Here is a 17,526-nt window from a genome sequence, read left to right as displayed (position 1 = left end):
GCTGGTGGAGATGGAAAGAGCAGAGGGAAAGAAGGGAAATGAAGGATTATACGAAGAAGCAGCAGCACTTGACGATAACTGGTTGAGATTACTGCCTTAGGGGTACAGCAGTGGCTGTGATTTTGATACTGCGCCCCCAGCTAAACGCTGAAGGCCGCCTTGCCTGGAGGAGTCTGCTTTCACCCACAGGCAGTCAAAGATTGTTTTCTTACCATCCTCTCCTCCACCACCACCCCTCCGACACCTGTCATCTCCAATGTCAAACTTCCACTTGGAAACGAAAAGACAATGCAAAGAATAAACAAAAGAGGTGTATGTGTGTATGTGTGTCTTTTTTTTGCTTGTTTGTTTTAAATGGCAAACTCTGCATACATATATTTGAGGCAGCTTCATAATGAAAGTAAATGAAAGAGTAATGAAAATTCACATTAAAAATTCAGCACCCAAAATAATCAGAGAATTATCAGGGCAGTGATATTAAAAAAACACATTCACATTTACTGAAAGACATCAGTTTAAAATGTTATATACATATATATACATATTTATACAATAGGAAATTGATGAAAATTATCACAATTAGAATACACCTCAACATACAAAATATGTTATGAATGTACAGTTGTGGTCAAAAGTTTACATACACTTGTGAAGACCATAATGTCATGGCTCTCTTGAGTCTCCAGTTATTTCTATAACTCTGATTTTTCTCTGATAGAGTGATTGGAACAGATACTTCTTTGACCACGAAAAAACATTCATGAAGTTTGGTTATTTTATGACTTTATTATGGGTTAACAGAAAAACTGATCAAATCTGCTGGGTCAAAAATATACATACAGCAACACGAATTAGCAATATTGGTGACTTAGAAAGTTGTGTCAGTGAAATGAGCTCTATAGCATGGCCTCTTAATTTCTTGTGAGTGATGGGTGACTACAGCTGGTGACTTCTCTGAGGCCATTTAAATAGGGATCATTGGATGCAAACGCCCACAAACGCTACAATGGGAAAGTCAAAGGAGCTCAGCATGGATCTGAAAAAATGAATCCTTGACTTGAAGAAGTCAGGAAAGTCAATTGGAGCCATTTCAAAGCAGCTGCAGGTCCCAAAAGCAACAGTGCAAACAATTGTTTGTAAGTATAAAGTGCATGGCACTGTTTTGTCACTGCCATGATCAGGAAGAAAACACAAGCTATCACCTGCTGCTGAAAGAAAATTGGTCAGGATGGTGAAGATTCAACCGAGAATCACCAAAAAGCAGATCTGCCAAGAATTGGAAGCTGCTGGAACACAGGTGTCAGTGTCCACAGTCAAGCGTGTTTTGCATCTCCATGGACTGAGAGGCTGCCGTGCAAGAATGAAGCCCTTGCTCCAAAAGCGGCACCTTAAGGCTCGACTGAAGTTTGCTGCTGATCACATGGACAAAGATAAGACCTTCTGGAGGAAAGTTCTGTGGTCAGACGAATCAAAAATCGAGCTGTTTGGCCACAATGCCCAACAATATGTTTGGAGAAGAAAAGGTGAGCCCTTTAACCCCAAGTACACCATGCCTACCGTCAAGCACGGTGGTGGTAGTATTATGCTGTGGGGCTGTTTTTCTGCCAATGGAACGGGTGCTTTACAGAGAGTAAATGGGATAGTGAAGAAGGAGGATTACCTTCAAATTCTTCAAGATAACCTAAACTCATCAGCCCGAAGATTGGGTCATGGGCGCGGTTGGGTCTTCCAACAGGACAATGAAACACACATCAAAAGTGGTAATGGAATAGCTAAATCAGGCTAGAATTAAGGTTTTTGAATGGCCTTCCCAAAGTCCTGACTTAAACCCCATTGAGAACTAGTGGACAATGCTGAAGAAACAAGTCCATGTCAGAAAGCCATCAAATTGAACTGGACTGCACCAATTCTGTCAAGAGGAGTGGTCAAAGATTCAACCAGAAGCTTGCCAGAAGCTTGTGGATGGCTACCAAAAGCGCATAATTGAAGTGAAACTGGCCAAGGGACATGTTACCAAATATTAGCGCTGCTGTATGTATATTTTTGATCCAGCAGATTTGATCACTTTTTTCTGTTCACCCATAATAAAGTCATAAAAGAACCAAACTTCATGAATGTTTTTGTGACAAAGTATCTGTTCCAATCACTCTATCAGAGAAAATCTGAGTTGTAGAAATAACTGGAAACTCAAGAGAGCCATGACATTACGTTCTTCAGAAGTGTATGTAAACTTTTTACCACAACTGTATATTTTCCCCACAACCGTTGTGAGGATAGCCTGTTCAGAAAATGAATGAATGAATGAATGAATGAATATATATTTTCTTTCTTTTTCTTTTGGTGATCTGACAATTAGCAAAGCAAAATGTTTATAATTGCTTGTATGGTGCTGTAGTTGGGGGGAAAAACGTCTCTCAGAGACACAAAATAATTAGAATATTAGCTATACTATTATCCCAGTCCTCCTATAAAATGTGCGGCCATTTATGATCGTTAGACCAATGAGAATACCGAGAAAGCACTCCCTGAATGTTTCTGCATAAATTTATTTCAACTTTTTAGTAACAATGGAACTGGCTGAAAATCACATGGTCACTTCCCTTTACAGACAAAGAATCTGATTTGCAGCAATACCTAAATATACAGTAAGTAAATAAGTATAAACTGTTATTTTGGACTCAGTTATTAATAAAAATAGAACTGACATTGGATCAATTCAATAAATATATTAGATTTAGGTTTAAGGTTAGGCCACCTTGAACAAAGACAACAAATCGAAGTAAATAAATTGAGTAAATAAGTTAATCATGGTGGTGAAATCTTCCTTGCAGTCGCACAAGTTGACGTGACATTGGCAAGCTCACCAGGCGGTGTTGTAGCAGCCAATGGGGGGCAGAGGACATAACTGAGAGTAATGGCTGCTACATGTCATCAAAGTCACATGGATAACAACACATTGCCATGTTTCCTCTACTCTCCTTTTCTCTGTTTTAATTCCTTCTGTTTGTTTGTTTGTTGACCTTGCTATGTCACCTGACCTTCCTTCATCCGGGGCCATGAAAGGAGGAGGGGGGACGCTGGCATTTCATCACTGAGAAGAAAAAAATGCCACATACAAAATGTCCCCCCTCCCTTAAGATAGATTTATTCCAAAATACGTGCGTGCCCTGATGGTTCTTTCGCACCATTGCCAAGGAAGTGTCACAGTATTGTGACAACTTCAGCGACTGCAGAGACGATGGGTGACCCACGGCCGATGGAGGGGATGTCTGGGGGTTGTGCGCAGTCCCCCACCCACCCTGACAGATGTCATATACCTCCTCCATGGGCACCTTCTGTTTCCTGTTCACCTTTTTCCATCCTGCAGCGTTAGGGCTCCTGTCTTCATCTCGTCAAAGTGCGCGCACACACTTAAGCACACAAAATGGAAGGGAGGGAGTCTATTTGAAACCACCATGGAGTTTTGGTTGTTGTTGTGTTTGGATTGACAATTTTAACATTATCCACAATGAATATTTCCCACTTAAAAGAACATCTTGAGTGCACAGCTGCACAGCCATATCCTTCCAGGCAGTGTTTTTGACAAAAGCTCAACATTGGCTTGATGCTTCCATTTTATTCAGTTCATCTGTTTACACTGAATCTTTTAATTTATTTATGTGTTTAAATACTTGTCTTAATAGACAGTCTGTCTGTGTTCGCTGGCGTTCGTTTCGCCTTCTCAAGGGTCGTTTCCCGTTATTTACCAAAGGATTTTCACTGAGAACAGTTGGTATTTTAGTTTTAGCACACCCCACTCAAAACCTGTTTGCACAGATTCTCCCATCATCGTTCAGAGCAGTTTGACAGAAACACTTCAAAAATATGAGATTGTGCCTTATTGTCTTATATCAAACATGCCGCCTGCCCACTCTTGAATAACAAGTCCAACTATGCAAAAAAGCTAACGCTATCAAATTTCCATAAACCTTCTGCTGGCTGCCTCCTTGCAGACATTGTGCATCATCCACTCCAAATGCTCTCCTCGATGGATATGTGCAGACTAAATCAGATCATGGCACTAGATAATGTTCACATCTCACTCCGAAATAGTTACAAGGGTACGAGGCAAGGGGGATCTTGTGACTAAACCATCAGTCATGCTGACATTTGGCACGAGTGATGGATATTCTAATTTCCATTTTCTATACAGGTAGAAAGGATGGATGAGTATTACTGGTTGGCAAGGTGATTTGAACTAAACAAAGACAAGAGGCCTCCGGCTTCATTGTACAGTGACAAGAGTCATTTTAGTCAGCTTTGACCACGATTGTCTGCATGTTGGACTCGATTCAAGACAAATGAGCAACTGCGGAGTAAACATCAGCAGATGACAAAAGGTGTTGCTAACACAACAATTGCCTTCGTTCCGATGGGACCTGTGACAGGTTCTACAGTCACTTCGATGATGGTCGTTGACAACCTCACCTCATTTTCACACAACCTGTTTCTCACATTTTGTCATTGTCACCACCTCCATAATTATTTCTTTACTTTTACTCCACTTCAAACTGCAGAACTACAATTTATTTACAACAGCAACCTCCTGAGGCCAACTCCTCCTCCATTGCTTTTCCATCAAACTCTTCAAAGGCAGAGTTGTGTCAGTGATGTGTTTGATGAAATCCACTGACAAATCAGCGCTGGGGGGCTTGTTCCACTCACCAAAAGCTTGAACTTTCTCTGCTTAAAAGCAGTTTCACATTGGTGGGCTTAACTCTGGCTACCACTGCAATAATACACCATTTGTACATATTTCTACCACACAAAATGGGCAAATGGATTGTAATAAAAATATTTGCAATGCATTTTATTGCATTGACAAGCCACAGCATAATAACCATGTATAATGATATCCAAAATATGATATCAGTCCCACGGCCTTGTAATGCTCAGTTAGAATCAAACAGCCACAAGAATAAGTAGGGTTAAATTAATAACACTGTGACAATCATAAATTATTTTGACACAACTTTGTTTTTACACTTGGATATTTGCCTGTGGTCTGGCATCAAAGCCGATCAGGGCATGTTTAACAGTAGAAGAGATTTGGGATTTCTTGCCACATTATACTCGGATTTATGGCTTTAAACTGCACTCAGCTCTTTTGCTGGGCAGCAGCCACAAAGCATTTGCTTTGTGATTTCCAGTTCATCCTTTCACAGTGACACTGGACACGAGCATACATAAAGCATTCTGCACTTGAGACTTTTCACAAGACTGAGATCTCTCTTCCACCTCCGTCCTCCTGCCTCTCTTTCACAAACCCCATTTTATATCTCACTCTCCCTACAGTCCCTCCCTCCTCCCCCTACCGTGTCCAAAGCTGTCCACCCAGCCATCTGTCATGTAATGTTTATGAGCCCTTTTGCTTTTGTGTCTTGATGACCACTGTCACAGTGAGCTACCCATTACCGATGCGACCTGATGAACGATGTTAGCCAGACGTAGCTGACACCCTTGTGTCCTTGGCCACAGAGAACGCTGTCTGGCTAGCCTTCTCGGCCTGTAAAGAATGAGGACAGGCGGACCTGGGGGAACGGGACTGAGGACCTGTCCATTATCCTGTGGACAGGATGCTCATATTTCTCTCTTCCTCACAGCACTGCCTCTCATTTCCTCTTTATGCAGCCAATAGAACTTGAGGTGCCGGTCAGCAAGGAGGATACAGTCATTAATAGCAAAAGTGTTGAATGGTGTCCTTACCTCTAACCTTAATGCATATCTACATCACTGCAGATGCAGTTGGTGGACGATAACCCCCACCCGAGGCTGCATCAAGAGTTGACAAAGGGTTAATATAGGTGTGAAAATGATAAATGTGGTGTGCGTCTGTTTGTTTGCATCTTTTATCAGGTTGTGCAGACGGCTAATAGAATTATTTTTTTTTTTTTAATCATAGGGTATGTATTTAAAATGAAATTGTATGATATTGTTCAAGCAATGTTGTGTCGAAGCTTTAGCCCCTGGCCGTGACCATACTAGCATTCTATGTATTGTTTCCAGAGATAAAGGTGTTCAGACATAGTATTTTAGAGTTTGGAATCTTGTTACAGGCTTCATTTACTATATTTATATTCTTTATACTTAATGTTGGCATGATTCCTATTGCCTTTACAGGGATTTTTAAAAATATGTACAAATAGAAATCTTGTTTTTCCTTCATTAACAACAACACACCTCGATAATGTACCCTAATTGAATCATTTTAAATTACTTCAAATTAGGTTAATTGACATTCAGTATATCTGTAAATCTCTTCTGTCTAGCTTTCTGATGAAAAGTATTAATATATTGTAGTAATGATTTATATACTATAATATAGTATATAAATCATTACTACAATATAGAAATAATACATATACTATATATAATATACTATAATATAGTATATAAATAATTACTACAGTATAGAAATACTACATATACTGTATATAATATACTATATTATAGTATATAAATCATTACTACATAATATAAATAATTTTCATCAGAAAGCTAGACAGAAGAGATTTGCAGATATACTGAATGTCAATTAACTTCATTTGAATTCATTTAAAATGATTCAATTAGGGTACCAACGTGTGTTGTTAAGGATGGCAAAACAAGATTTCTATTTTTACACCGTCATTTACATATTTTTAAATAACCCTGTAAAGGCAATAATATTATAGAAAACTATATTATGGGATCACGACAACACCTACCATGTAACAAGTTTAGTATGTTTTGGGGCTATTGTTGTTTTGTGCTGTTGAGTTTTACACAATCCGGTGATCACTGCATTATATTTTCTATACCTATTTTCTGTTTGTTAAGGTTTTGGGTCAGCTCAAGCCTATCCCACCAGACTTGGCTTACTAATTGAAGGGCAAATGTAAAAATAAGTGCTAAAGTAAGTGTGTACAACTTTTTGTCTATCTTAGTGCAGGGGCCTTCTCATATTCAGATTTTAGCAGGCCACTGTTTTGTTTTTATTTTATTATTATTTTTTGGGATGATCTGTAAGATTTATGTCAGCACACTTGATAACATTGTAAATTCAAAACCAACTTTTTATACACAAATGTTTAATTAGTAAGTAAATCTGTAATTTTATGGTTGAGGAAAAATATTTAGAATGTATTTAGTTATACTGTATAAACAACATTACAGTTGTAATAAGGTTATGTGACACTTAAGTGCTAATTGAAATAAAAATATATATTTGCATTTTGATAAAAATAAAAATAGCCAGTAGTTCAATACATTTAAGAGTAAAAGATATTTCAGAAGTCATATCAATTTTATGTCACTGTATATTTTGCCCATCACTACAAGCATGCATTCGTTTATTTCTTAATCTTACAATACAGTGGTACCTCGTCATACGACCGTTCGTCATACGGAATGCTCGTCTTACGGGGGAAATTTCGATCGAATAATTCGCCCGTGATGCAGTCAAAGTTTCGTGATGCGACCAAGCCAGGTTGCCATGGCATTTTTTTTGGCATATCTTTCGTGTATAACAATATTTACGAGCACCGGATGAGCTATTCAGACCAGGAAACGCACAACGCGCATGCGCGGTGAAAAGAGGGCTTTCTGGGTAATGAAGTATACTCGTGCTCGCAAAAGTATCCCCGGTAGCAACTCTATCATAGGCGCCGTTCGATGGGACGCGAACACAGATGCTACAAGCTAAAAGGAGCCGCTAGCCAGCGCCCCTGTAGCTCCCATGAGAAATCCGACTCGGATCGCTGCCGCCTGTGCGACGAGGAAACAGAGTCGTCTGAACACTTATGGCTCCGCTGTCCGGCCTTAATGACCGAACGCTACCATCGCGGCTTGGGCAACTCCCTGGATGAACTTATCCGTGTTCCAGTGGCAGCCCTAGCGCTGCTGAGGGTAATCCTCAGGCGCCTGAGGTGAAAAAGAAGAAGAAGAAGATGAGCAGCGGGGCGATCGCTGATAAGACTGCTTGCTGCTCGTTGGCAAGTGGTCGTGCGTTCTCCGATTGTGAGGACATTTGTGTGCATCATTTTCGGAATATTTTGAAGGGAATAGTACGACAGCAAACAGCCCATCGATAGCGAACGTGAGGGTGGAGTGTTTGTTCTGTTTACGAGTGCGTTGTGTGGAGGGAAAAAAAAAACGAAGCCCCTCTCCCCTCGGCGAAATCCGGCCAATTTTAGTTAGGTTAAACACTTTATTTCTATTAAACCACTCGTTATTTATTACTTTGTCAATATATGGCGAATTATAAGAAATAAAACATTTTTTTTTAGTCCAATATCCTGTTTCTGGTGTTTTTTTCAGAGAGTTGGAACGAATTAAATTGTTTCCCATTCATTTCAATGGGAAACTTTACCTCGAGTTACGAGTAACTTGTCATACGAGCTCAGTCCCGGAACGGATTAAGCTCGTATCTCGAGGTACCACTGTATTGTTTTATTCCAAAATCCATGTCACTGATTTGACAAAATCTTGCTTGCACCTTTAATGATATGATGATTTTAATCTGATTATTTCTGTTTTCACCTTTAAATTTTGAGAAAATGTCTCTTCAAAATTGTAATCATTTTTTTCCTGCACACAATGCAGCTTACTGTATTAAACTCTTTAGTTTTGTGGCCATTGAAGAGGGAATAAATGCGTATGATCCCCTTTCATCCTTACTTGAAATTGTCAAATTTAACCGTCCTCTTTAATTTTCAATTTGAGTGTTAAAAAAAACAATTGGGGAGGCCGGGTGGCGCGAGTGGTTAGCGTGTCGGCCTCGCAGCTCTGTGGTCCTGGGTTCCAATCCAGGTCATGTCTATCTATGTGGAGTTTGAATGTTCTCCCCAGACCTGTGTGGGTTTTCTCCAGGTACCCCAGTTTCCTCCCACATTCCAAAAACATGCATGGTAGGCTGATTGAACACTCTAAATTGCCCCTGGTTATGGCTGCGGACAACATCTGCAATAAATATTATAAATTAACACCTCTCTAACTATCAATCATCGTTTCAAATTATATCCATATACATTTGTATAGAAATGTCTATTTTGTGATACAGTTCTTGTACTTAATCTCAATAGATTTTGATAGGTGTGCCTACTTCGAATTTAAATTATTCCAAGCATCAATAAAAAAATGTGTTTCAAAACCCCCAAATCAATGTTTATTGATTAACTTTAGTGAACGCTCTGCAAGAACAGGCTTTTATAACAGATGAATTCTTCACACAATCCCAGTTCATCGCTACTATATATAGGACCATGCACACAACTCCATCTTCTGTGCCCGCTAACACCACCAATTAATTCTTAAGCATATCAGTCATAATTGTATATGTCATAAGTGTCACGTTTGATGGCTGCCGATTTCCCTAGAAGCGATTTGGGTCTTTTTCAGTGGTACGGTACTTTACATGGCAGCAACTAGCACAACCCTGACAAAAAGCCAATGACTTGCGCACCCTCCCGTCCAACACCCCAATCACTGAGTACCGGGGGTGAGATTAAAAAATGACACTTTCTTGCAAATATAATAAGAGGAATTTGATTCCATTATTTTGCCTCCTGGTAAATACTTACACAAATGGCGGTTCCATACTGACTGCATTTTTCCGCTTATCCTGAACAGCTGATGTGAAAGTACGTGGAGTAAAAGGAAAATGCAGTGGATGTGCAGGCTTTGGCCTCAATAAATACATTCCCAATCATTCTGTCATCCAAACCTCACTAGCTTCTGCAGAGCTTAATAAATGACCTTAATAGGCTGAGAGATGGGCTCTCTTTAAAAAGTCTGAAATATTCCATTTAGATCTTCTTGTCTCTGTCACATGAGCACACACACGCAGGCACACTCGTGAATGAAGCCATCTCCTTACCTTTACTCACAGTTCCTGGGTCTGCTGTGGCTAATTAGTTGAGTGGGGTTTTAGGTTTGGTAATTAGACAGCGGCAAGAGTGACGGGGGCTGTGGGAGTTGGGGAGTTGAGGGTGTCTGACTGACTTGTAGGGAAAGAAACTGGACTGTCTGGCAGCACCAACAGTCAGCCAATGTCCCTTAGGTATCTGGCGGTCCACACAACAGCGATGATGTCTTTGTTTCATGCCACATGTTACAGCATGCAGAGACCTGAGTAGAAAAATAAATAAATAAATGTAATGAAGAGAGAAAGCTCTTCCTTTTGGGTTTAACATTATTACTTGTATAATTGCAAATGAGGAAAATAATCCATTCAACTTTCGATTTTATGAACAAGCGCTACACCATGGATAGTCTTTATTTGACCTCATGATTAAGTTCATTCATTTTTTTTCTTGGCTTACATTATAATAGCATATAGCTGAACCGTTTTTTTCAACTTTTTGACTCTCAGTTCAATATGTCGCACAAATTAGACAACACGCAGTATTACTGTATGATGAATCGGTAGCCAGGCAATCGCAAGGCACAAGGAAACAGATAACGATTCATGCTCTCCCTCATACCTAGGGGCAATTTAGTGTTCAACCAGCCTACCCTGCATGGTTTTGGGATGTAGGACAAAACCAGAGTACCCAGAGAAAACCTACACAGTGAGGATCGAACCCTCGACCCCACATCTGTGAAGCTGGGCGCAACCCCGGTGACCCTGGTGAGACTAAGCGTTTAAGAAAATGAATGAATATACGTATATATATATATATTATTTAAACACATTTACGGTATTACACAGACACTCCCCTGAAAAGGCATTCTTTGTCTTTAATGTCTTGTTTACTCCAAAGTTCCAGGTTGCTTCCCTGTGTAGCAGGTAAGGAGTCTCTGTCTGCAACACAATCCAATTAAATAAAGAGTGTTGTCTCTCCAGATTCCTGTGTTCTCTAATTGGGGCTGTGACTGCTCACTAATCAGCCGAGGTACAGGTGGGCCCTGGAGGACGCAGAGACAAGACTTCTCCTGTTAATTGAAGAGATGCTAAACCTGGCCTCCTCATTTCCATGCAACATAGATGCAAACAATAGTCAAGCATGCTAAATTTATCTAAACATCCATGTGCACCATCTCACCTCGCTCACCTTTTGTCAGTTGTTTTCCTATCTAATAATGCTCAAGTAACTAAGGTGTTACCATGTCAGAGGTGATTGCGATAATTAAATGATCACTGTTTGTGGTTTCGATCACTCGTTTTATTTTCACCTTCATTACACCATCCAGTTGGTAAGAGACAACTTTGACTTTTTAATTATAATGTAAATGATTTCAAACCTCAAATAAACAGTAATCACAATAGCAAATTCGAATTTGCACACTTATCCCGAGTTGTTCCACATATTTGAAGCAAATTTAACAGGCTGGGTTTGTGATTTGCTGTCCCATCTGCTTGAGTTTGCCAGCGTGCACACTCGGTCACAACTGTAAAGTACATCACATTGGCTTGCAATGTGAGCGCCCACCTGGATAAGGAAATAACATGTTCACAGTGCGTTAGGGCTAAGGCCATTCCTGTCATTTTTATTTAATAATTGCTATGATAAACTATTTTTTTTTAAATGTTTTAAGGCTTTATGTTGAATTTACTATAAGCCCCAAGAAAATTTATTTTATAATACACACCATAGCAAGTAAACTACGTGTCAAAGGGCAAGTAGAGCAAAACAACTCATTACAAAATACATTTTTCTGTTTGCAATACAAACAGGCATTTTAAGTCTGTCTGCTACTTAACTGGACACATTTTTATTAGGTGCAGCTTTGGGGCATGTGAAGGCAAAGATTGATTGTGTGGACTGTGTTTCTGTCAGCTACACACAGGTAATAAAATATCAGGCACACCTGGAGCAGTATTCACTTTTGACATATCCACATAAGCCTCTAAAAGACAAACAATGAAGTCTATAAAATATTTATGGTAGATGAAGTGCTGGAGAGTGCTAAAAGCCAGCAGAGTGGGGCATTTGGTGTGAAACTGGGTGGGATTGAACATTAAACACAGCAACCATTTTGCAGCAGAAACTGTATGAGTTTAGATTTATGAATTCAAGCTATACTTTTAAATGCATGCAAAAAAAATTCTGACATGAAAATCTGATGTGAAATCCCCACACTGATTAAACAACACTTAAAAACTGTGATAACTTTGATTATCTAAAAAGTGTCCTACACGTGTCTTGAAAGCCCTTGCAAAGATGAGCTGCCAATTTCACAAAATAGTCGGTGCAAATTAGTCGTATTGCCAGTCATATTTCCATTGTTGATATTGTAAAGTGATAATAGAATTCTTTGGTGCAAATCATTTACAGTTTACTATTAATATTGGACTGAGGTGTCACTTCTACCACAACCTTGCCCAAGTTCTTTCCTGCATACATGTAGTCCACAGCTCGGAAGACTGACTCCAGGCCAACAAACCTCCCCTCTTGAGCCAAATCCCCATAATCCACCTCGCACACCAGTTTGCCAGTGGCAAACATCTGCATCATGCTAGTCAGAGCCTCTCTGTAGTCACTGATAAAGTGAGGAAGGAAAAACCCTCGAATGCTAGCCGACTTTTGGAGCAGCTTAACGGGTACCGTTGCACCTCTGAACTGCGGGATTCCTGACGCGGACTGGTAACCGGAGATGAAGCCAATGATGATCAGTTGACCTTTATTAGCCAAAGAGTTAATGGCCAATTCTAAGGTGCTGCCCCCGACTGATTCATAAACCACATCAATGCCTTTTGGGTACTCGGTCTTCAAGGTCTTGGCCAAATCCTCCACTTTGTAGTTAATTGGCCTGTGGCACCCGATAGACTTAAGGAAACCTGCTTTCTCGTCAGATGAGCAGGTCCCGATCACGTGACAACCTGCTTGTTGGGCAATCTGGACTGCAAACTGTCCCGTTCCTCCTGCGGCCGCTGTGACCAGAACTGTCTTGCCTTCAACCAGGTCGCCCAGACGCTTCAAGGCAATGTACGCAGTCGCTCCGCTGACCAGGAGAGTGAGGAATTCGGGCTTCACCGAAGGGACGGGCACACTTTTCTTAGCGGGAACCACGGTGTACTCAGCAAAGGCACCATTGCTGAAGTAGGCCACAGAGTCCCCAACAGTGTATCGCGAGCTGGCACTCAGGCCGAGGCCCACCACCTCGCCGATACCCTCGAATCCAGCGTCGAAGGGAGGTCGCACCGTCGGGTCATAACGGCCCGCTGAATAATTAATATCGGAGGCGTTGATCCCCACAAAACTGAAAGACAATGAACAAAACACATTTGCGATGAAAGATGAGACAAATAGTTCACACAATGATCTGTCTCGGGATGTATCTGCGCTTGGATTTTTTTTTCTGGAAATTATCTGCTTTCTCTCTTGCAGAAAGCTTCCTAATCAACTGACGATGAATGCTTTTATCAAAACAACATGATGCATGATATGATGATTCATAGCCTTCAGACATATGAAAGGCAGCACTCTTAAAACATACATAGTTACTTTAACACAAGGCTGACTGTTTTGTATCTGTGGCAAGATGATGGCAAACATGTGAGAGTTGGGAAGTCAAAAATAAAAGATCTTTCAGATCAGTATTTGTCTTTCATTAATGTGCATGTAGCATGTGCAGATAAACAGTCTGCAGGCAAGAGCTGGGTCAAGGTGACTAAATACAATGATTAGGAAAGGAATAAAATGTACCAGGCAAAACTGAGAACACAAAGGTTAGACGGGGTCAAATTAGCAGAACGGGCTTAAATATACAGCTTTATCACTCCGCGCTCGGAAGTTAGATTTTGTTCTTAAAACAAACAAATAGAAAATACAAAATATAAAAGTAAAAAACTGTCCTTTTGATGATGTAAAAGCACAAATTGTCAAGACTACGAAGGGCTGATCTAATGTGAAATTGCAGCTCCTGACTAAGGCAACAATGAGAAAAAAAAATTAATAAATGATACTCTTCCATTTTTGTCTCACATTGTTTTCATGCACTCTTAATTTTATTTATTTCTTTACGTGTTTAATCCTTTATATAGGATTATCAGACACGTCATGGACTCCCCACCATTTGTGTGAGATATCATAAGATTCATATTATAAAAAAGAAAAGAGGGGGAATAAATATTGTCACCTACTCAGCCGACCTCCTTTTCCTGACATCAAAACAGCTAGGAAACACAAGCGCGATATTACCACGTCCAACTACTGCTAAGTCTTTGATGGTCAAAGGTGTTCATTTACAAGAATATAATCACAATCCTGAAGGCTATAGTGTAATCTTCACTCAGACTGGTGAAAAACTACATTTTATTGGGCTGTAAATGCTTCAGTATAAAACCTAAGCGGACTGTGAAAGCCGTATCTAACATAAAACCTCAGGTCAAGTATGTAGATCTATTTTTTTTTAAAGGGTGGAATTTTGCTTTTGGCAGGATTTACAAATTCAAACTCCATTATGTTTCGCTCTAACCTCTATAAAAGTGAATTTTGCAGAAACATGCGAAAATTGCCATTAGGCAGAGTGACCAGTATTCTGCTCCTTTGAAAATGGGAAAAGAAGGTGGACCACCTCGTCCATCATTTCATCTGCTGGTACCAGTCGGCCCCCCATGACTTTGTGTATGCAGGTTGGTGACGTCGACAGACGTGAGGAGAAGGGGAGAGGGGGGAGAGAGAGAGAAAAAGAGAGAGAGATGCCGAGATGGATTGATAGACAAATGCAGAGAGGGCGGAACTTGGAATTACAGTACAGCTCTTATTCCTCACGTATTTTGCCATCTTGTGATGTGGATGATTGCTGCTTCTGGTGGACATGGCTGAATCAAGGCAAGTAAGACTAAGCCCCTTCTTTCATTACCAACTTGTGAACACATCATCATAATAATAATAATACACACATAGTCAGACAGACACGGTGGTTTGTATTTGAAACGTGCAGAAATGACAACTTACCGATTTCTCACCAGTAAGTCGGCGTCCGCGGGCGTCGGCACCGGAACAGTTTGCACCGAGGCGGCTTCTCGAAAATTGGGACTCAGCTTGTTTACGACCACCTTTTTCATAGTGCTCGGTATGGAGGACCCTTTAAAATCAATGAAGTGCGCAGAGTAAGACATGTCGATGATGGGGCGCTTCGGAACCGGAAGAAGTCCAGAAAGTGAGTCGATGCCTCTCCGTTTCAAGCGGGAGAATGAGAACAAAAACGCCCTCCGAGTACTTTTCGCCCACAACGGAGTGGACATTGCCCTCGAAATGTGACAAAGTTCACGGCAACTCGAGACGGCGCTTAGCCTGTTCTAGGCTCGTCCTTCGCGGAGACAGCATAAGAAGGCCCCGCTCTGTTCAAACGAGCTGTTTACGCTGCTTCTATCCGAACACAAACATGACAGAACCGCGTGGCGACGTTCTCGTTTGCCTATGCTAAACGTGTTCGTCCATACGTGGAGTATTTCGCACAAAATGTTTGGTTGCGGCGAGCGTCGCGGAGCAGCAGCGACTCAACCACGCTAGTCGGCGTCGCTGCTGGAGTCCCTCCCCCTTCCCCTTCCTCTTCTCCCCGGACACGACACTCACTTCCGAGTAGGGTGAAACAAATCAATCCTCGGTTCCCAGCACATCTACTCCTCCGTTTTCTCACTAAGCGACTCGTGTTTTCCACTTCAACCTAACGTTACAAGAAAAAACATATCGGGCAAGGGACTGTTTCTGTATTTGGTATTCTAAAACAAACAAACAAAAACTAAACAGAACTTACCCCACAAAAACATGGCGTCCACAACATAGGCCATGTCTCAAAATGAGATGTCCCCATATGTGGATTTTTTTGGAGGTTTCACTGATAATTATCTCATCTCATTTTCTGAACTGCTTTATTCACTAGGGTTGCGGGGGGTGCTGGAGCCTATCCCAGCTGACATCGTGCCCGAGGCGGGGGACGCCCTGAATTGCTGGCCAGCCAATCGCAGGGCACGAGGAGACAAACAGCCAATCGCAGGGCACGAGGAGACAAACAGCCAATCACGCCCCACACTCATACCCAGGGGCAATTTAGAGTGTCCAATCAGCATGTCTTTGGAATGTGGGAGGAAACCGGAGTACCTGGAGAAAACCCACACAGGCCCGGGGAGAACATGCAAACTCCACACAGGTGGACTGACCAGGATTTGAATCCAGGACCCCAGAACTGTGAGGCCGACATGCTAACCACTCATCCACTGGGCCACCACTGATAATTATATACATTATTAATCATTGTAGTATTCTTCACCGCGTAATGTTAGCACATCTGCCTCACAGTTCCAAAATCAAGCGTTCAATTCCCGGGCACTGGCCATCCAGTGTGAAGTTTGAGTATTTGCCCTAGGCCTGTGCAGGTTTTGTCCAGGTATCCAGGTACTCAAATTTCTTGTCAAAAACATATATTTTAGGATGATTCAACACTTCACTTTGTCCATAGTGTGTGTGATTGGTTGTTTGTCTCCATGTGCCCTGAGATTGGTTGGTGAAGAATTGAGTTGTTGTCCATATTTGGCTGGGATAGGCTCTAGCACCTCCAAGACCCTTGTGATAATAAGCAGCATAAAAGATAAATGAATTACGTATTCTATTTTTTCACATTTCATATAAGTTAAATATTCAATAAAATCATGTGGAAAATAAATATTAATTAAATCAGAAATGTCCTCTGGTTTTGCCCACCAATAACACACTAAAGTTTTTTTTAAACTGTATTTAACTCATTGGTTGCATTTACTAGGATAGACATTTACCCACGCATATACACACTGATAGATTTAAGCACCGATACATATGAAAAGGGGTATTAATGACCTAACAAGGAAAGCTGTGTAATTTGGCTTTAAATGTCTAAAATAGAACTATAACTCGTAAAACTTCTGCTCACATGCCAGAGGGGCAATTTTCTGGAAAAAGGAGCTTTGATTTATGTTTTTCCTCCACTATTAGAAATCATGTAAATGCCGCCCCCCAACCCCCAGTTTATTTATTAACATTCTTTCCATTGGGATGTTGCCTTTGCCTTTAGTTGTCTCATTTTCTGCCACTGACAACAATGGACATCCAATTCATTTAAACTGGTTGAACTGGCTTTAAATGCTCGTGTTCCGGTGCCAATAATGCTTTTAGACATCCAAGTTAGATGTTTAGTGGCAACTAATAAGTTATAATCGTGATGCGGTGCCCATTATACACAAACACTTGTAACATGAGCCTCATCTCATTTTCTGAACCACCTTATCCTCTCTAGGGTCACGGGGGGTGCTGGAGCCTATCCCAGCTGACTTTGGAGCAGAGGCGGGGGACATCCTGAATTGATGGCCAGCCAATCACAGGGCACAAGGAGACAAACAACCATTTACGCTCACACTCATAACTAGAATCAATTTAGAGTGTCCAATCAGCCTACCATGCATGTCTTTGGAATGTGGGAGGAAACCGGAGTGCCTGGAGGAAACCCACGCAAGCCCTGAAAACATGAAAACTGCACACAGGTAGACCGACCTGGATTTGAACCCAGGTCCCCCACTGTGAGGGTGAT

The 17,526-nt window shown here is 41.0% G+C and overlaps 2 protein-coding genes across 2 annotated transcripts in view; one reads left to right on the top strand and one right to left on the bottom strand.

The window, feature by feature from the left end:
* Window positions 1–11,161: 11,161 nt before the first annotated feature.
* On the bottom strand, window positions 11,162–15,506 carry LOC144072732 (prostaglandin reductase 3-like). The gene is made up of 2 exons (XM_077597991.1): window positions 14,922–15,506; window positions 11,162–13,221 (listed from the first exon to the last, which is right to left on the bottom strand). Exons 1-2 carry the CDS (start codon window positions 15,209–15,211, stop codon window positions 12,291–12,293), a joined length of 1,221 nt encoding a protein of 406 aa, XP_077454117.1. The 5' UTR covers window positions 15,212–15,506; the 3' UTR covers window positions 11,162–12,290.
* The window catches only part of LOC144072730 (teashirt homolog 1-like), a 38,865-nt gene continuing 35,991 nt past the window's right edge, over window positions 14,653–17,526 (top strand). Inside the window, exon 1 of the mRNA XM_077597988.1 lies at window positions 14,653–14,795. The gene's annotated coding sequence lies outside the window, so the exon portion shown is untranslated. The remainder of the gene's footprint in view (window positions 14,796–17,526) is intronic.

Source organism: Stigmatopora argus, chromosome 4 (assembly GCF_051989625.1).
Source record: "Stigmatopora argus isolate UIUO_Sarg chromosome 4, RoL_Sarg_1.0, whole genome shotgun sequence".
Lineage (NCBI taxonomy): Eukaryota > Metazoa > Chordata > Actinopteri > Syngnathiformes > Syngnathidae > Stigmatopora > Stigmatopora argus.
Note: the sequence above shows the minus strand (reverse complement) of the source record. Positions and strands in the feature narration are given on the sequence as shown.

Bases quoted from the DNA above. Each gene is read 5' to 3' on its own strand.
- LOC144072732 (XM_077597991.1), bottom strand. From the start codon at position 15,211: ATGTCCACTCCGTTGTGGGCGAAAAGTACTCGGAGGGCGTTTTTGTTC. The intron at 13,222-14,921 runs GTAAGTTGTCAT...ATTGTCTTTCAG, and splicing joins GACTTACTGGTGAGAAATCG to TTTTGTGGGGATCAACGCCT.